Raw genomic sequence first — 20,855 nt, forward strand, 5'->3', positions numbered from 1 at the left:
TTTAGCTTGGATGTATTTGATTATGTTTAATACGTACCGTATTTGCCGGCGTATAAGACAACTGGGCGTATAAGACAACCTCCCAACATTTCCACTCAAAATACAGAGTTTGTTACATTACATTACAGTACTAAGGGCCACTATGGGCAGCTATGTCTATCCCAACTGAAGTGCACCCGGCATATAGGATGACCCGCCCCACTTGGAGGCATGTTTTTCAGGGGGGGGAAAGTAGTCTTATATGCCAGCAAATACTGTAGATCCATTCGGCTTATCATTGGAGTCAGAAGAAATCCTGCGTAATTAAATATAAGGTCTTTGGAATGTTTTATATAAGGCAACACCTATATTCGTCATTAGGTTCATTGGTTCATTGACAATACAGCTTAATGTCATTTAAGGAGAACTCACAGATATGAAAAGAATCTTGAGATTCTTTTCAGTGCTATAAGTATGATTGAACTCTGATGTATGTGGATAATCAACTTGTTGCTGAGGTTGCTGAAGCATTGATAAAATACTGGTGTAGACCCATGTGGTCATGGACTTTTGTCCCTTAGACACTTTAAAGCTGTTTTTACCTCATGCACATAAATATTTAAATCCAACTTTTTTTTATCCTATGAAGATAATTGTAGCAAATCTGATTTTCCAAAAAAATTATCAATCAACTGCTCTTTCAGGTTCATAAAAACCCATAAACGTCTTCTTAATTTCTTCAATTTTTGTGACCCGTTTCCCATCTTTACCTGGATCACTAACATTCTTGATTTGATTTTCATTTATCTGTGGGCTGTTTTTCTTGCTTTGTCTCCCTACTGAAAAAATGAACAAAAAATGCACAGTATATCGTAATTTACTGGATTTTCTCTGTATCCCTTAATTCTGACTTTATTTTGTCAGCATGTAATCTGTCTAATATTTTCACATCTGGATTTCTTTTATGTTGTTTCTCTGGCTCGTTTATTTGTACCAATTATTGTTCTCTACTATACGTTCTGTATTAATATTAATTTTTAAAACATTTTCCAATTCAGAGCTTAATTTAACTATACCTTTTTGCAGAAGTAGGTGATCAGATGTCCAAATTCTCCTCTTATTAGATTATCCAAAACTACCTGTATCCATATCAGATAATAATCAACATAAATAGCCACAGCAGTATCATATTATTCACCCTTTTACTAATTGTTTTGGGTTTCAAAAATATATCTGTCCTAGAATATGAATTTTGAGCTCTGGAAAAATAAGTAAAAACTTTCAACTTATATAGATTTCCTCTCCATATATCTACTAAGTGAGCCTTTCTCAATTTTTTTACTGTTGAGAAACCCTGAAACATTCTTCAGGCTTCAAGAAGCCCCAGAAGCAGTGTGATCATGCAGAATATGGTTGGGAAGCACAGCTATGTACACACCTACAAGGGTCCACTCCCCTTGCCACTCCTTCTAGGCCCACCAGCCATTTTCAGGGGAGCATGTCTACCATATATGGCCATATCATCCAATAAATGTTTAACAAATTTTAAGAATATGTAAAACAAAAATTATAAGCCCATTCACTCGAAAACCCTTTCAGGGCCATCCGAAAACCTTAGGGTTTCATGAAACCCTGGATGAGAAAGCCTGAACTAACTTGAAAACCTTATTGTATCTCTTCAGGTTTTTCAGAGTTCTCTTTTCATATTTCCCCTATTCTGTTGAGCTGATTACTCGTAACCGAATTCATATAATCTCCAGTTACCACTTCTGTCTCTGCCAGTTGTATCAGTATTTGTGATAATTTGGCAAACGGATTGTTCTGTTTTTACTCAGAGCATAAACATTGCATAAAGTCCAACATCTACAATTAATATACCCTTCAACAAGATATATCTTCCTTCTCTATCACATAATGTGTCTTATATCTCATAGTTCCTGTTTTTGATATAAATTGCTACCCATTTAGTTTTAGTATTAGAAGGCCTCTTAATGTCTATCAGGTATGTAATTCTTTAATCCGAGTTTCTTTTAGAACAATTAACCAATGTACTTGAAAGAAAGACAACATTTTTAACTTTTGAGGCTTTCTAAAAAGGGAAATTCTCAGTGCTGAGAAAATGTCATTGGGGGGAAAAAATCAACCTATACAGTGTCCATCCAGGTCATGATGCCATGCACCACCACACCAAAGCTTGTTTCTGTTTCACAGAGCTTGCGGGAATTACAAACCCGTGGGATTCATAAGAAGGTACATGGCTAGATTTTACCAAGTTTCCTTGTGGTAGAATGACCTCTCAGCCAACTGGACCACTTACTGATCATGATGGTTGTCAGCCTATTAATTAATTAATTAATTAATTAATTAATTAATTCAATTTTTATATCTCCCTCCCCAAATGCTCAGGGCGGTTCACATAAAACAGAACAGAAACAATACAGATAACTTAGATTAACAATAATGAATGAAGTGAAACAACAAGCAATGTGGAACAATAGAAAAATGTGGGAAACATTAAATTAACTCATACTGATAGCCCAGTGGGTTGGGCGGAATTATGGTGGGTGCCATAGGAGGGGGCTCAGGAGGAGGGACCTTGGGAACTGATGGCACAGGTCAGCCTCAACCAAATGCCTGGTGGAGGAGCTCCCTTATTGCAAGCCCTGCAGAACTGTTCAAGTTCCGGATGTCTGGCCCATCTCCAGGGCAGGGTTGTTCAGAGAACTTGGGCAATCTCAGAGTCCAGTCGACATGTTGTCTGGTTGAAACTTCAAGTCATTGAAGTGAAACTTCTAGCCTTTGGGGGACAGATATATATGCAAATCTACCGGGACAATGGGTCTGCCAATAAGCATATATAAATTGGAAAAGTGCAAAGAGGAACTTTCAGCGGAAAACATCCAGGACATGGGTGAAACTTCATATCTTGTCCGTCGAAGCAGAGTACATCAGCAGGACAATTGAACATGATGGAAAACTGACTCACCAGAGGAACTGTGAACCACTAAACCCTGGCCACTGAATCTTCAGTTCATTTGCAGCCCCTGTGGCACAGCCAAGATGGGTTTGTTTACAGCCCTGGAAAATCAGCTTCCTGCTTTAGATGCCCACAGGCCAGCTTCTGCTGCAGCCTTGTTAAAAGATTTCCCAAAGTCTTCCTTTCTGTTAGGCTAGTTTCTAGAGTTCCTGTGGAAGATTCTCAAATAGAAGTCACACTGATTGCCCCTAATTGGCTTAGATGACCTCGATTCATGGAGCTTATTGGACTGTCATTCAAACCAGCATGGCAGTCACCAGTTCAAGGAGAACTACTGCAACAGGGTCAGTATTACATCCTCAATCATAATTTTGCCTGTAATTTTACTAAGCAGTGCATTGCTGATTTATTCACTCCTGCGAATACAGCATTTAGTAGAAGAGTTCTGCAGAAATTGGTGTCGCAGCTTGTAGACTGCACAAAGACCCTTTTTCTATATAAAATCCCATCCATCAAAACACTAGAGAAAAGGAATACCAATATCTAGTTTGCTGGAGTGCCTCTATCTATGGCATTACATTGAAACAAAAATTAAACAAAACAAACCGTAAAATCAACAATAAAACAGTAAAAAAATTAAGTATTAGCGGCCATTGTAAAGCATGGCCGGCCTGACATAAACTTTGAATGCGGCAAAAGACCCCCAGGAAAAAACCTGCATTGATGAACTGAAAGCCAAAGAAAACAACTCGGGATCAACACCTGACATAAAGCCAAATAAACTTTGAGGGGATAGCTGGGGAGAAGCTCTGGTCCACGTGCCCACCAGCCTCACCTCTTGCAATGTTCTCCCATAGAGAAGAGCTTATTTCTTGGTCGCCCTTTATTTTGATCACAGGGTTTCATGCACCAGGTATGCTTTACCTGTGGAATGCTGAACTTCAAAGATATTGCCAGATGTGCGCATTGCATGGAACTAGGTTTGCTTGAGCTAAATCTAAAAGGCGTCCTTTCCAAACCTGGTTGTTTGAGCACAGATGTGGGATAGAGATGTCTTCCTGCAGGTGGAAGAACATCATCTCTTCTCAAGTAGCCAAACCCCATCATTTGGCTGTGGGTTAGAAAGCCAAATGATAGTCTGTGTCAGTGAATTAAAGGGATTTGTGCTCTGTGGGCCCTGACCTGGGTAGCCCAGGCTAGCTTGATCTCGTCAGATCTCAGGTTGGTGTTTGGATGGGAGACCACCAAGGAAGTCCGGGGTCACCAAGTCTGAACATCTCATGCTTTGAATGCCGTAAGTGAACTGTGACTTGACAGCAATTTAAGGAATTAAGGAAGACACTGCTCGGCAGCTGGCTTTGGAGGGAGGGGCAAGAACCCAGTGGCTGTGACATGCTGGCAAGAGTGCTTAACATCGTGAAGAAGGGTAGACAGAGGACGCTATTGTTTTGAGTGAGTTCCTGAAAGATGATTTTTGGTTCCTGCATTGCACCCCGAGAGTCCGTTTCACAACGGGGGCAGAAATTAAAATAACTTTCTTACAGAAGACTATCTTTTCAAGGTCTTGTTGTGCCAGTTTATTATATTTATATTTTAATTTCTAGGCCGCCCCTCCCCTCGGGCAGACTCAGGGCAGTTTGCAACTGTAATTGAACATTCAGAAAAATAAACACAATGGTGAGCTCCCCCTCACTGGCAGTCTTCAAGCAACAGTTGGATACACACTTTTCTTGGATGCTTTAGGATGCTTTGGGCTGATCCTGCGTTGAGCAGGGGGTTGGACTAGATGGCCTGTGTGGCCCCTTCCAACTCTATGATTCTATGAAACACAGTCAAATTACACAAGCATGCCACCATATTCACCAACTGCCATTATCCAACTGGCGATTGTAGTTACTACGGGGGGTGGAATCTATCTTGGGGAGGGGGGAAGCTTAGAGTAGGAATACTAATGGAATTACCAGTCGTTGAAGATGATGATGATGTTAGCCATTCAGTCATGTCCGACTTTTGGGCAATCCTGTGACTTAACCTGGGCATTCCGGTCCCAAACCTGAATAAATGGGGAGGGTTAAGGAAAGACCTGGAAAGAGCCAGACTTCCCTGACAGCCACCCAGAAACGATCTAGTGCTACGGTATTCTTATAGGAACTTCTAGTGCAGGGTGCTGGAACCTTTGCCTCCTGTTAGGTGACTCATCAGCCATGTCAGGGGACTTGTCAAAAATTTATATTATGTCAAAATACGTAACTCAAATTCAGCTGTTGACGGGAAAAATGCAAAGAACAGCTTAACCAGCTGTGATTCAGCAGGAACCAAGCGGGCAGTATGTCATCCGTTGCCTTCAGCTGCATGAATTTTGCCATGCCCCTGCTTCTAAATTTGCAATCAGTTCTAAAGGTAGAGTGAAACTCATAGCCGAACCTTACAGATGACCAGCTCATACAGTGGCAATCACTTACAGGCAAGGTCCACAAGGTGTACATATGTGTGCATACATTTCAACCTTAATTGTAGGGGGTGGGCTTCCAGTGATTCAAAGGAAGGAAGGCCCAAACGAACAAGAGTAGGAGGACAGTGAGAAATGCAAACGACTCCAGTAGTAATGCTTTTGATGTTCCGTGTAGAACTTGCAGTGTTACGTTTTTCCGAGTGTATTCAACATTCAATGAGATTCTTTGTCCCAAGAGGTTTCTATGGAGACTGCTCCAGAATTCAACTCCTCTAATGATTTGAATTACAGTGTACTTAGCATTTTAATACAGAATTGCAAGGTCCTATACACACTGGTTGTGTTGAACAAGTATTGGTGTAGTGTTTAAAAGCAGGGGCTTCTTATCTGGCAAGCCAGATTTGATTCCTTGCTCCTCCCCATGCAGCCAGCTGGCTGGGTGACACTATCACAGTGCTGATAGTGCTGTTTTCACAGAGCAGTTTCTCCCAGAGCTCTGTCAGCTCCACCCTACATCACAGGTATCCGTTGTGGGGAGAGGAAGGGAAGGCGATTGTAAGTCGCTTTGAGACTCCTTCTGGAAGTGAAAAGTGGGGTCTAAAAACCAACTCTTTTTCTAAAGAACCAGTGATTTTCCTTCTTAAATCGGAAAGCCTGAGCTGAGAGAGTCAGTTTGGTGCAGTGGTTATGAGTGTGGACTTCTAATCTGGCGAGCCGGGTTCAATTCTGCACTCCCCCACATGCAGCCAGCTGGGTGACCTTGGGCTCACCACAGCACTGATCAAGCTGTTCTGACAGAGCAGTGATATCAGGGCTGTCTCAGTCTCACCTCCCTCACAGGGTGTCTGTTGTGGGGAGAGGAAAGGGAAAGCGACTGTAAGCCGCTTTGAGACTCCTTCGGATAGAGAAATGAGGGATATAAGAACCAACTCTTCTTCTTCTTCAGTGATATCAGGGCTCTCTCAGCCTCACCCACCTCACAGGGTGTCTGTTGTGGGGAGAGGAATGGGAAGGCGACTGTAAGCCGCTTTGAGCCTCCTTCGGGTAGAGAAAAGAGGCATATAAGAACCAACTCTTCTTCTTCTGATATACTTTCCACGTTACTCCAGATATCCTAAGGACATCTTGCAGATAATGCTACTTTGCATGTAAGGGTATCTTTGTAATTATGCCACAATGCCTATGAACTGCAAAGTTGCCTCGTGGAGGTATATATCTGTTATAAGAGAGGAGAATAAGCTTGTACATGGTAGGGCAACTCTTTTGATGTGTGCTCCAGGCAAGAGGATCTGAAAAAAATGGGCCTTACCATGAAAAAAAGAATGCTCCCGAGGCTTTTCATTTCCACCGAGATCTGCTTAGGGTTTTTTTAATTAACCGAGGTTAATTTAAAGCCGGTGAAATGTGAAAGATCAGAACTTTGTCGAAAGCGATCTCGTATCCGGTGCAAGTGAATGATCTGAAAGGTGTAATTCTGTCGCGTGTTTTTTTTTTCTTTCTCCTGTTCTCGAGTGCCCTGTGCCCCATTCGAAACAGGGAGTCCGATGTTCTTAGCCAAAGGGTAACTTGACTTGCATGCCAATAAAGCGGAATTGCATGACATATCAATTACGCAGTGTCTGCTAGAGAGTATCGTCGAGATGGATCCCGCAGCCATCACAGGGCAACATTGGTGGGGGCCGAAGTACACGCCCTTATGCAAGCGCTTGGAAAGCTGCAGGGCTTCCACAATTCACAAAATGCAACCGGGCATGGTGATTTCTATCTGAAAACAGGATGATCCCTTGCAGAAAAGCTTTCCCCCGCTATCTCAGCTGAACAGGAGTTGCTCCCCCTCCTGTGCCGTGCCTGTCTCCCAGTGCCCCCAAGGTGGCCTGGGAGGCAGCTGCATTTAAGTTATCTTTTGACTTAGGAGGCTGTTCCTGTTTCATCTTTCGAGCATAAAACATACAACGCACAAAAGGAAGAAGTGTGAAGGAATTCAATGCAGACAGCGTGGATTGTAATTTAACGGCTTCATCTCTTTAAAAAAAAAAAAACATTCCAGAGATTTCAGAAATCATTTTTATCAAGGCCAGAGCACCGCAAAACACTGCAGGCCCCAAAAGGCAGAGTTTGTCACCGTGAATCATTGTTAGTCTCCTTTATGGAAGAGAGCTGCACTTTTTGTACTGCTCATCCAGTCCCCGACTGGATCTAGTACTTTCGTGATTTCCCTCCCGCCCCTCCCTGTTGATGGGTATTTAAAAGTAAGGGATTAGCTGGCTTTTCTGCAAATGAACAATGTCGAGGGCTTGTTCATTGTTTGAGGATACCCTGGGATTAAACCTCTATAACATTGCAACGTTACGCATGTCGCAGTGCCACTGGTCAAGTTTGTGTGCACGGGGGGGGGGGGGGGGATCCTTCAGGGAACAATGACATAATGAATTTGTAATGATCCCTGTGCTGTCGGATTTCATATTGTCCCCGAAAAGTTGACGGCACTAACTCACGTGCATTAGGAGCGTGTCCATCATATGTCACCCGCGCTGGGATTAGCAGTAAGAAATGTAGGTTGCTGTTTTTTTGCATAACAATACCACTCCTTAGCTTTAAGTTGTTCTGGCTTCTGAAACATGGCGATAACTGTCACGCCTGAATCCCTTTCAGTAGGAGCAGTCTTCATCAGGGACTCATCAGACAATTAAGAATAGTCTTGTTATGCTAACAGTAGCAGGCTTAACATACCTACATACATTTATTTGTTTGTTTGATTGATTATTTATTTGATTTTGGTGCCGTCCATCCCAGTAACACAGCTCTGGGCGGCGCACAACGTAACATGTTACTGCACTTAAATGTTAAATTTGATTTAAACAATTTAAATACCATTAAAATAACAGTAAATGACTTCACGTTAAAAATCCAGCCCTGACCATCTGAAACCTGGAATCTATTATCATGTTTCAGTCAGACCGGAAAAGCTCTAGATTTCCCGTATCGATGGTAAGCGGTAGCGTGTGAGTTGGGTAGGGCGTGATAGACCTTCATTTTCATCAGCCCCAACCAAAAGCGTGGCAGAAAAGCTCCATCTTGCAGGCCCTGCAGAACTGTGCTAGCTCTGTCCAGGCCCAGACGTAGTCCAGGAGCTCATTCACTAGGCAGGGGCCAGGATGGAAAATGTCCTGCCCCTGGTTGAGGCCATTCCCTGTCAATGCCTCACCCCAGTATATACTTTTTTGTGCTGCTGTTTACACGTTTTAATATGGATGTGTACTATTATTTTGTTACCTCAGCTAGATTCAAGTCCAGGAGCACTTTAGAAACCAACAAGATTTGGGGGGGTGGGGGTGGGGGCTATGTTTTTGACAGTCAAAGATCCCGAGAGCCAGTTTGGTGTAGTGGTTAGGAATGTGGACTTCTAATCTGGCATGCCGGGTTCGATTCTGCGCTCCCCCACATGCAACCAGCTGGGTGACCTTGGGCTCGCCATGACACTGATAAAACTGTTCTGACCGGGCAGTGATATCAGGGCTCTCTCAGCCTCACCCACCTCACAGGGTGTCTGTTGTGGGGAGAGGAATGGGAAGGCGACTGTAAGCCGCTTTGAGCCTCCTTCGGGTAGGGAAAAGCGACATATAAGAACCAAGTCTTCTTCTTCTTCTTTGTCAGAAAGGTATCTGACGACGAGAGCTTGGACTCTGGGAAGTCCATACTCTGAAAACCTTATATCTGACAAAGTGTGCTTGCCTATGAAAGCATATATATCTTGAATAAAACTTACAGATGCTACTGGACTCAAACTCCTAAAACCTTGTTGCTCTGTAGGCTGCTACCGGACTTGACCGTTCTCATGCAGATGAACAACCATGACAAAACCTCTCAGACATGCCGTTCCCTCAGAGGTTGCCCCTCCTCCACTCAGGCCCCCGGAGTATGTTCACAAGAGGAAGAGAGCAGCACGTTTTCTGAGACGTGTGATACTCCGAGCGAAGCGATCAGGAGACTGATGGGGGTGTATCCACTAGTGAATGGCAGCCCAAGAGTCCAATTATCATTGAGGTAGCAGGAAGCGGAAACCTTGCTTGGTGCGTTCCATCAAAGGGACCATGACGGTCGCTTCGGTTTCGTTTAGGTTCGAGGAACATGAGCTCCAGATCCCGCTTCACTCTCTCTTTGCTCGCCATCTTCAGTCTCTCTCTCTCTCTCTCTCTCTCTCTCTCTCTCTCTTTTATTTCTTTTTTTTTTTTTTGTGGCGGGTGAGCCGTAATGTTAGCCATAAATCCCGAAAATGATGACCACCATCAGAAAAGCTGCCTGTAGCCGCCATTAGAAGCTGCCGAGCTAATGATGGGCTGGGCAGATAATCATAGGAAAGTTAATTGTAAGGTTTGAACTGGCATCTTGTCAGCAGAGATAAGTTGTCACGTTTTCCACTTGAGCTGAAACTAAATGATTGTAAAATAAGTTATGAGTGTCCTTGGGCCTGTCTGCCAGAATGATGGCTAAGAATACATTCCTGGCCCATCAGTCTCTGGAAGCCTCTTTGATATTTATGCGAAGGGAATGTTATTTTATTCCCCCTCTAGTCATGCTTGTCAGCCTCCCGAGTGAAAAGTGAAACGGCTGCTTTGACTCCTGCTTCAAGTATCAGAGCTCAGAGGGACTCCTCGTATTGTTGTGGCGGTTATTATATTTTTCGCGGGTGTGCACGGAACACAAGGCGCCGGCTTGGGAAGGACGAATGGGAGCCCTGAATGCACAGGACGGGCGCAGAGCGGCCCAATCCCAGCTTATCGGTTTCGGTGCTTTTGCCAGCGCTGCTTAGGCTGCGGAGTAATGAGGCCCGTGCCTCTTTTTAATTTAGTGTGCCCTCCGTATTTCATGGCGGCTGCTGTGGTCATCTGTTCTCGAGTGCGGTAACCAGTAGCAAATAAAATGTGCTATTTGTGTTCCACCCGGAGTATGAAATTGCATGCAGTGGGTTGATGCTCATTTGCGGTTGGCAAGAGGTCCCTTTTTAGCTTGAGGGATACCTTGTCAAGGAAGTGCAAGACTCAGAGGTGGGAGAATGCGGCGTGCAGTCGCACGGTGCGCTTTGGATGGCCTGTATTTTAAAGCCGAATTGAAGAACACTTTCAGGGATTCCTGGTCTTGAAGCAGACCGATATGAGAAAGAAAATCTAGAAAATCTGAGTTTCCAAAGGAGTCCCAAAGCACCTTTCCCTTCCTGTCCCCACAGAAGACACTTTGTGATATAGGTGGAGCTGAGAGAGCTCAGGGAGAACTACTCTGTGGGAACAGACCTAAGAGAACAGGGACTGGCCCAAGGTCACCCAGCTGGCTGCACATGGAGGAATGGGTTCTCCAGATTAGAGGCCGTTCGTCTTTAACCACAACACTATGCTGTAGGCCAAGGGTGGCCAAACTGTGACTCTCCAGATGTTCTTGGAGTACAATTCCCATGAGCCGCTGCCAGCTGGGAATTGTAGTCCATTAATTTCTGTAGACGAGCCTCTTGTGGAGATGAGCCTCTTGTGGCACAGAGTGGTAAGGCAGCCGACATGCTGTCTGAAGCTCTGCCCATGAGGCTGGGGGTTCGATCCCAGCAGCCGGCTCAAGGTTGACTCAGCCTTCCATCCTTCCGAGGTCGGTAAAATGAGTACCCAGCTTGCTGGGGGGTAAACGGTGATGACTGGGGAAGGCACTGGCAAACCACCCCGTATTGAGTCTGCCAAAGAAAATGCTAGAGGCCGTCACCCCAAGGGTCAGACATGATCCGGTGATTGCACAGGGGATACCTTTACCTTTAATTTCTGTAGAGCCACCGTTTGGCCACCCCTGCAATACTAGAGTCGGCCACAATAAGACTCACAACCACATTAGATCTATGAGTTCCCAGTAGAAACATTTACAGTTTAAAATACTGTGGCAGGGCGGGGGGGGGGACTCAATTTGACATGGGATCACAGTGTAAAGCATGGAGGGGGTCCTGCCTCCCCAGTTTGACATTTCCCAAGCCCAAATTACACTGGGGGGCACTGTTTGCTCTGTCATAGAGGTCCTGCTGAATGTTTGTCTATGGAGCCCATCAGGGGCACCCCAGAGCATTTTTAAGTGGAGTTCCTGCCAGGAACATACAACTCCATTATGGAGGCAAGTTCCTAATGTCCTTCATAATGTATACTTTGACCCTTAGAGGCTTCATCCGGAGGCTCATTAAAACTACGGTGTACCCTGCATTAATTTTTGATCAAAGTGTTTTTATCCGAAGTAATTGAAGTTCAATTCAAGGTATCTGTAGCGAAGTCCATGGTTTCACGTAGCACTGCTCGATCGCTGCTATTTGTTGGGCCATAGACATGTACCTTACCTCATATTTTGTCTTGCTTTCTGTCCTGATTCACAGATACTGGCTTGGGAGATTCTGTGTGTTCCAGCCCCAGCATGTCTAGTACCACAAGTCCTAAGCTGGACCCTCCTCCTTCCCCTCACGCAAACAGGAAAAAGCATCGCAGGAAGAAAAGCACTAGCAATTTCAAACCTGACGGTATCTCAGGCACCGCTGAAGGTATCTGTTTTACATTGTCTTCAAGTGCAAACGCGCATGGTATTGACATGTCCCAAATGTCTGCTGCCTTCATCTAACGTTGAGGTATTTTGTGTTCTGCTGCTGACTTGCTGTTATATCCTGGGATGGTAGGGGGGGGAAGAAAGAAATCTTCCCTGTCAATTGGCCAACTCCTTGAAATGATGGACTTCTTCCATTAGTCGTCTGAAAATTCAAGTTTTATTGGTGATGAATGAAGCCCACCAAACTCATACCTGCGTGCCATTGGGGACAGGACAGCAACATTGAATTTTTACAATTCTGTTACAGAAACACTTAGTTTCCTTGCCAGTGTTTCCCCCAGACAAACTAGATCGGCCTTTCTCAACTTTTTTACCATTATGAAATCCCAGGCTTAGAGAAACCCCAGAAGGGGTGTGATTGTGCAGAATATGGTTGGGAAGCAGAGCTGTGTGCATGCCCAGCTGGGGGGCTCCTCTTCTTCCCACCCCCTCCAGGCTCATCACTACCCGTTGGTGGGGGGATATATGGTCATATCACACGATAAATGTTCAGTAAATTTTAAAAATATATTAAACATTATTTAACTCTCACGCATTTGGGAAACCCTTCCAAAGCCATCAAAAAAACTCAGGGTTTCACTAGGCTAGACAATCTGCAGGAAGTTTTATGCTTTATGCCAGGGATAGTCAACCTGTAGTCCTCCAGATGTCCATGGATTACAATTCCCATGAACCCCTGCCAGCGTTTGCTGGCAGGGGCTCATGGGAATTGTAGTCCATGGACATCTGGAGGACCACAGGTTGACTACCCCTGCTTTATGCCGCTGCAGACTGGCTTCATGCTTAAGATTAGTCATCACATTTGCAGTTATCATTGTTCTGTTAGGGTTGTTTGCACAACTTATCCCATTTCATTGACAAAGGCACAATTACCGCTCTCTCTTTCTTTGCTGATGAAAGTCAAGGATGTCAATTCATGAATTTTTAAAGTTGAGCTTAGTAGATGAAATCTTTGCGATGGGACTGGCAAATAGTTTTGATATTAGTACTTTTGATGGTATTGCTGTTTTAGTGGCACATTATGTTTCAAGATTCTCTCCAAAATACATTTGATTTAGAAACCGCAAACGTTTCTAAAGAGGAAATCCCACTGTACTTGGTTTTTTTTTATTGACAAAATTTCTAGACGGTCTTTCTCTTGTAAAGATTCAGGGTAGCTAACTGTAAAAGCAGAGCTGTCATAAAATGTTTCCTGATATTGGCTGCTTTCAAGACCATCGTTCCGTGGTGTAGAGGACACTAACAAGAAGGCAAAAACATAGCAGTGGCAGGTTTAGTGAGTACAAAGAAAATAGTTCACCATCAGAAGGTCATACTAGCAGAGACAACCCTTTATATGAAAATCCCAGGGTCTAAACCAGTGGTTCTCAACCTGGGGGTCGAACAACCCTTTCACAGGAGTCACGGCAGGGCGAGCAGTTTGGTGGGGGTAGATTGAGATAGAGCGTTCATCTGTCTGGAACAGCGGAAAAGAGCGAGATCAGCATGGTGGGACAACAGGCAGAACTAAACTGAGAAACCTGGGGAAAAGCCAATTTATATACAATCAGGAACAATGGATCTTCACACCATTTCTGTGAAAGAACACCTGCATAATTTTATGGCTGGGGCTCACCATAACATGAGGAACTGTATTAAAGGGTCACGGTATTAGGAAGGTTGAGAACCACTGGGCAGAAGAATCAGTGCCTTCAGCTGAATTTGCAAACAAATAGCCAACCGTATAATGTTCTTAGAATGGATGAATAGCTGTGCAGCAGTTATGGTCAAAGTTTCTGGTGTGACTTCTGGGGCAGTCTTGTCTTGGAGACAAGACAAGACTGCCCCACAGCTTGGTGGGGCAGCCTCTAATCTGAAGAACCTGGTTTGATTCCCCACTCCTCCACATGTAGCCAGCTGGGTGACCTTGAGCCAGTCACAGTTCACTCAGAGCTCTCCCAGGCTGTTTGTTCTGGGCAGAGGAAGGGTAGGTGATTGTAAGCCACTTTGAGCCTCCTTAGAGTAGTAAAAATTGGAGTACAAAAAAAACAGCTCTTTTTCTTCTTACCTCAGGTTTACTATGTCATAGTACAGAAATGCTGATTTTAGGAACTTAGGCAGATGGTGAGTGGGTGGGCAGGATGTGCCAATGTTTGTCTCTTGCCATTTCCAGGGAACTGCTAATTGCTGCTGTGGGTAGGTGAATTTCCTCCAGGCCAGGCTGGATTCTGGAGCTTTTTGGTGGAGGAATCACTTGGCCATGAAATTGGGATCACCATGGGTGGACAGGTAGTTGTGAGTTCCTGCACTGTGCAGGGAGTTGGACTAGATGATCCTGGAGGTCCCTTCCAACTCTTTGATTCTGTGATACAGTTAAGGCTAGATAAGAGGCTACCCATGCTAGATAAATTTGAAAGAAAACAACTTTAGCCACTGCATCTACATTCTTTTTCCGAATAAGGGGCCTGATCCAACAGAAACTCTTGAGTGAAATAATGATATATTAACACTGTTTTTGGCGAGCAGAAAAATCATCATCAGTCTTGCCAGCTAGCATAACTTCCATTTTTTTCTGGATGCAGTTTAGCTACATGCTTTATTTGGCTCCTTTGGGCAGTTTGGGGGAGCTGGGCTGGGCCCCTCGCCAGCAGCAAGCTACAGGCTTCTAAGCAGGAATCAGACAGTCTGAAATATGGTGCTGGAATATTTTCCCACACTTTTCAATCCTCTCGCTGACTGGATGTTGCAGACCAATAGGAACCCTGGGCCCTCCCACCCCCCTTCTTCCAACAAGGGACTCAACCAGGCACTCAGATACCTTGGTGTCCAACTCCTGCCTGTCCCATGATGAATCCCAGAACCTTTCCACAGTCGAGAAAAATGCCACTCCAGTATCCTTAAAATCGTATGAATAGCAGATGTTTTACACAAAAATCTGGCAAGAAACAGATCCAGATTCAATCCCAGTTTGCCCCACAGTTAGTGATTCTTCAGATACCACAGTTTCCCAATTTGCGGTTCCCCAGTGAGGAAGCTCGAGATTTGAGTCTACTTCCTCCATTCCTACCTCCAGTGGTGTTGTCATAGATACAGATGACCTTTAATGGCATAAAAGAAAACTCAAGTACATGCAGATAAATACATCTCAAATGAATGCTTAAACAAATATACACAAGAGTACCAATGCACAATTTACAGTTTTAACGGCAAGAGAGTATAGATATATGTCAACTTTACCTACTACCTGCCTCTTTTGCCACCTGCTCTCCGTTTCATAATTTTTTTTTATTTTGAGCATTATCATGTTACAATGCGAATTTGTTATAACACTAGTGCCCGCTTTCAGGGAATGCTCCAGGAAGTTATCTATTTAGTTTTGTTTTCTGCCTGATTGTTCTCTGCTATTAATATGAGAAGGTCCCTCCAAGAGGGAACCTAGGTTGGCAGTTGTTCGGGGTTGTAACTCTGTCAAGAATAGGACTCCACTTTCATGATTTAAGGCGCAATGGAGCACTTCGGTTTTTTCATTGCATTGCCCACTACCAGAACACGCCATTTAAGAGACATGACCAAAGTTATCATTTTATTTCCTATGTAAATAGTACTGTGAAATGAGTAGTTGGTTCACAGAGCATTATTGCATTGCTGAGCCCTGCTCTGACATTTTGTTAGGTATATTTTCAATGTTTTTATTTCATGTCACCCTACTGTTCATAACTTTTATGCTGATAAAGAGTTGTGTAATAGCAGCCAGCATGCTTTATCTTCTTGCAAGTGTAGCAATTGAGTATGCATCAACATGAGTAAAAACCCATTCTTGGATGATTCGAGTGCCATAGGAATCGAAGGATGGGGGCGGGGGGGGGGGATTTCCCAGTAAGTCTTGGTTCACGCAGGAAGGGAACAAAAAGCAACTAAAACACAAAATTGCATTTCAAGCATGGAGAATCACAAGCTTTGAGTATCCGCATGCTAAACTGCTCTGGCTGATATTTTTAATTGCATTATGATGCGAGTGCATTATTGCTCATGTGCTGACCAGGAAAAAGGGAGAGAGGCATGATGGGAAGTGGGACTACCCACTCTCCCAGCCAAAATGCAAAACAAGCGCCGTGAATGGAGTCCTGACCATTGTCAGGAGAAGACCATAGATGCGTAATGCCAAGCACAATTTCAGTGTCTACATTTAGAATCTGATGTGGTAAAAACACCCTGGCAAATCATAGTCCCAGCCATGCTTCAGCAGCAGATAGAGAGGGGAGAGAGCACAAAAGGGTTCATTCCAGGAAGGATGCTCATTTAGTTTCGTCACACATATCATCCTCTTCTTCAGGGTCCCCACCACCACACAGGGAGTTGGGAAGGAGCATCAGATCAAGGTGTTCCTCAACCCAATTTGATGGGATTTCAGAGGAAGGGGGTTTCGTGTCCCCAGATGTTACTTCTGAAACCAAACCTAGTTATGGAAGCCACAAGAAGGCTGGACGAGAGGAGGCATAGAAATCACCCAGGCTCTTCCTTGAAATTGGAGGAACTCCCTTCAACAAAGGGAGTTTTCTGTGTCAGCTCAAACAAAGAAGCAAGAGAATGAGAGAAGAGCTGGCTTTTTGTATCCTGCTTTTTACTCCCTGAAGAAGTCTTAAAACAGCTTATAATCTCCTTCCCTTCTTGTCCTGACAACAGACAACCTGTGAGGTAGCTGAGTCTGAGAGAGATCTGAGAGAACTGTGACTGGCCCAGGGTCATCCAGCTGACTGCAAGTAGAGGAGTGGGGAATCAAACCTGCTTCTCCAGATTAGAGGCCACCGCTGTTAACCACAATATGCTGGTTTTCAAGGGAAAGAATGGTCAGGGGAGAAGAAGTCTTCGAAGGATAATTCAGCTAGGCTTTTCTAACCAGAGCATTTTGAGCATCTTTTTGCAGAAAGTAATTTAGTCTCTTAATTATCAGATAGAAACTACAGAGGTTCCTTGATCCTCAGTGTTTGCTGAGTTAGATGGGAGAGGCTGCAAACGACCAGCAAAACAATTTTCAGTGTGTCCCTCCCCAGACTTATTTGACAATGTCTTTATGGCAGAGTTTGCAATTCCTGGCAGCAGTAACTCCCTTGCAACCATTGCCATGAAGTTCTATGCCCTCCCAGAGGATGCCATGGAAGATTTAAAGGTCCTCCAATGGATTCACCTGTGCTTCACTACACTTAGGTGTGATCCTTTCCAAAGATGGCAATAATATGTTGAAGGACTCTGTAGATAGAAAAAATGAAATGGTGCTCAAGAAATCTCATGCAGGTTCTTCATTGGCTATACAGAATTCATCAGTGCTGTCAAATCTTGCAAGAGTATTGTGGCTTGGACCAACAGTCTTTTCCAACATCTAGATGTGGATCTGCTCACTCTTATGAGGTTTCTACTGAAAATCAAGAGGGCTGTGATATTCACCTCTGATGCATCTCAGAATTCGATGCAGTTCTGTGCCAGAGCACAGGCAGGCAAAATAGTGATTAGACAGAACCTTTGGCTGAGACACTAGAAAGTGGATGCCTTGTCCAGATCTAATCTATCAGCAGAAAAATGGTCTGGCAGGCTCTTGACAAAGCGCTAGTGGTAACCAAAGAGAAAAAGAAGGCCATGCCATTGACCTCCACTCATAAGGATGGGAAACCGAAGCATTTAATTCCTTTTGCAACTACAGAACACCAGTGTGTGGAAGAGATAACAAAGACTTTAGGAATTCCTGATCCTCAGCTTATCGGTCAGGCTTCCATTAGAGACCAATAGGACAAGAACCAACAGCATAACTGTCTGATAGGAGTTCAGTTCCAGGTCTTTGCCCAAGCCTAGGAAAAATTGACTGCCAAGAAATGGGTTCTATCTCTAACCAAGGATGGATACAGAATATAATTTACTTCTTCCCCTCCTCAGCACTTTACTGCATCTCTAGTTCCCAAGACTAAACAATGGTGCCTACTGTTGCAAACTATACACCACCCCCAACAGACTAGAGCAGTCAAATCAGGAATCAGCATTTTAAGAGAGTTGATTCAACATTGTTTCTAGTTTCAAAGAGATCTGGAGAGTGGACAGCAATTCTAAACATACAAAATCTAATCTTTGGGGTACATAAATGGGAATTCTGGTCTGTTCTGCAGATTATTCAACAGAAAAATGTTCTCACATCTCTGGGTCACAGGGATGCTTACTTACATGTTCTAATATATCAGGCATACAACAGTTTCTACATTTTTCTTTCCAAGGTCAACATTTCCAGTACTGGCTCTTCCTTTTGACCTTGTGTCCTTACCAAGATTCTGATTGTTCTAGTTTGTGCCAACAGGGGAATTTATCTTCACCCATATGTCGATGACATATTGAGCAGGGCCAAATATATGGAAGCAGTGGCAAAGGACACCAAGTTCGTGACAGAAATGCTTCAGACACATAGGTTTCTTATCAGTGTACCGAAGAGTCATCTCATGCTGTCCAAAAGTTTGATCCAATGTGATGTGAGGATATAAACAAGCCTAACAAGGATCCCCATACAGCCAGGCCAGTAATCCTACTACACTGTAATCAGTAAGGAAGGCCATAAATAGGACACAGCAACTGTTCTTGATAGGGCCATAGATAGAAGGGTCATATTTGCACTTTTCACATAGGCACTGAAGGAGGAGCTCACAGGGGTGGGTTAAGTGTCATTCTGTTTTTTCTGTTTAGCTCCTATGGCTGGGAAGGGGCAAGACATGAAAGAGCCTCAAACTGCCACCACCTGTAGATCACAGGAGGACTCAGTGGAGAGAAATGGGATTGTTTGAAAGGGATTCTGGAGTTGGAACCTATTACTTGGCAGTTGCTACCCCATCAGCCTTGACACCATCACAGGCACCCTGCTTGGCAGTGTCTGCATCAGCGGAGAAAAAAAAGCCAAGGGAAGGTTCTCCTTTGAATATAGAAGCAGAAAAAGATCATAATGGCAGCAAAGGAAATTTGCAAATGGTGGTTGTCCAAACTAATGCACTCCTTTATCATTGATCCTTGGACTCAGGATATCCTGAGTCAACTTGGATCCTTGGGTATGATTCCATGCCCTACCCTTCTGGTGCCTTATCAGAGGAAGATAAAGAAGGTAGAGCACAAGCAACTTGTTGTTAAAGAAGTACCTGAATTGGTGGACATCCCCCTTACATTTGGTCAGGGGAATAAGTTTCCTTCAGTCAGCTCATCTTCTTGTGGCTATGGATGCCAGCACAAGGGGTTGGAGGGACACTGTGGTGGAGGCCAGAGGTGGTGACACACAGCATAAACTGGCTGAAACTGTGTGCAATCAGACTGGCATTAAGGTCCTTTAACGATCATCTAGAAAGGGAGAGTGCTCATTTTTAAAACTCATTTATCATTGAATATCTTGACCGCCACTCCTGGCGGTCAAATACACATTGTCAAATACACATTGACAACAACCATGAAGGCTCATATCAATTGTCGGAGGGGGGGGGACATATGGTTAAAATTTCTGTTTATGGAGTCCAAGTTACTGTTTCAGTTGGTGGAAAACATCCCATGGAGATCAGAGCAAACACCTGTGCAGTATAGCCAACCAAGAAACAATCTGGTTAAGCAGGAAGGGTCATGATCCAGGGGGGTGAAATCAGAACAATTTCCAGCAGCTGACCATACACTTCCAGACTTCAATCATGGACTTGTTATTGTTGTCTCAAAACAACCGGGTTCCCATCCTGGCAACTACAGGAGAAGAGCTAAAGTTTCTGGTCCATTTTCAAAAGCATTACAATAAACTAACCTAGATGTAATCATAGCATGGATCAATATGGCCAGATCATACTTTTCAAGGAAATCCATAGCTGGGGTATCAACCAAAGCTAATAAAAGGCACTATGTACCACAGAAAAGATCTCGATCTCCCAACAATACCCTTAAACTACAAGGCTATTCCTTCAGGGGGAATGCATCCTCCTCCTCCATCATTTCTCAAGTATCTTTATCACTGATTAACAGCATCTCAGTCTTATCTTCAGTTTATTGGCCCTCATTCATCCTGTTATTATCTGCCAGCACCTGTTCAGGATTTCCATGGACCTGCCTGATGCAGCCATTAAAGAGAAATAGGGCTGGGTATCATTCGTATATTGGTGGCCCCAAATCCCCTAATGATATCTTCCAGGGGTTTCATGTAGATGTTAAACAGCATGGAAGACAAGATGGAACCCCGGGATCCAATAGCAAAAATGTCATGGGTCCAAGCAGCAGTCTTCCCACCATGTTCTGGAATTGACTAGGGAAGTATGAGCAGAACCACCAAAACATGGTACCTCCCACTCCCAACTCAGCCAGCCTCTCCAAAAGGATACCGTGATCAGTGGTGTTGAACAATGCAGAGAGGTCCAGGAAATTAAGTAGGGATGCACACATCTTGTCACACTCTCTACAAAGATCATCTGTCAGGTGACCAAGGCTATTTCTGTCCCAGACTTTGGCCAGAATCCAGATTGAAATGGGTCTAGATAAGCCATATCCTCCAAGACCACCTGAAGTGACATGGCAACCACACACTCAAACCCCTTGCCCCAAAATGGAATGCTAGCCCCAGATGGAATTACATCCTCCTTCAGAGAGTCATTTATTGCCTTCCTTGCCCTCCCAGCCAGAGTCAGTATGAACAGCCACAGAGGATCACGCTGGTGGGCCATGCACAACTTGCCCATTTCATCAGGTCACAACAGTCAGGACCACAATGTGTTCCAGTACCATCCTGAGATTTAACCAGCTGGATCTAAGTTACAGTGGGTATGAGCAGTTTTAACCACAAAATGCAAAGGCACCACTGTAGGCCTG

General features: G+C 44.1%; 1 protein-coding gene across 5 annotated transcripts in view; it reads left to right on the forward strand.

Annotated features, from left to right (window-relative positions):
• AGAP1 (ArfGAP with GTPase domain, ankyrin repeat and PH domain 1) overlaps positions 1–20,855 on the forward strand; it is a 380,857-nt gene that overhangs the window by 247,048 nt on the left and 112,954 nt on the right. For all 5 annotated transcript variants that reach the window (XM_077313638.1, XM_077313646.1, XM_077313654.1 and 2 more), the window contains one exon: positions 11,800–11,961. In XM_077313638.1, coding sequence (XP_077169753.1) covers positions 11,800–11,961 — 162 coding nt within the window. The remainder of the gene's footprint in view (positions 1–11,799; positions 11,962–20,855) is intronic.

The sequence above is a fragment of the Paroedura picta genome, chromosome 1, assembly GCF_049243985.1.
Source record: "Paroedura picta isolate Pp20150507F chromosome 1, Ppicta_v3.0, whole genome shotgun sequence".
In the NCBI taxonomy this organism is placed as follows: Eukaryota; Metazoa; Chordata; class Lepidosauria; order Squamata; family Gekkonidae; genus Paroedura; species Paroedura picta.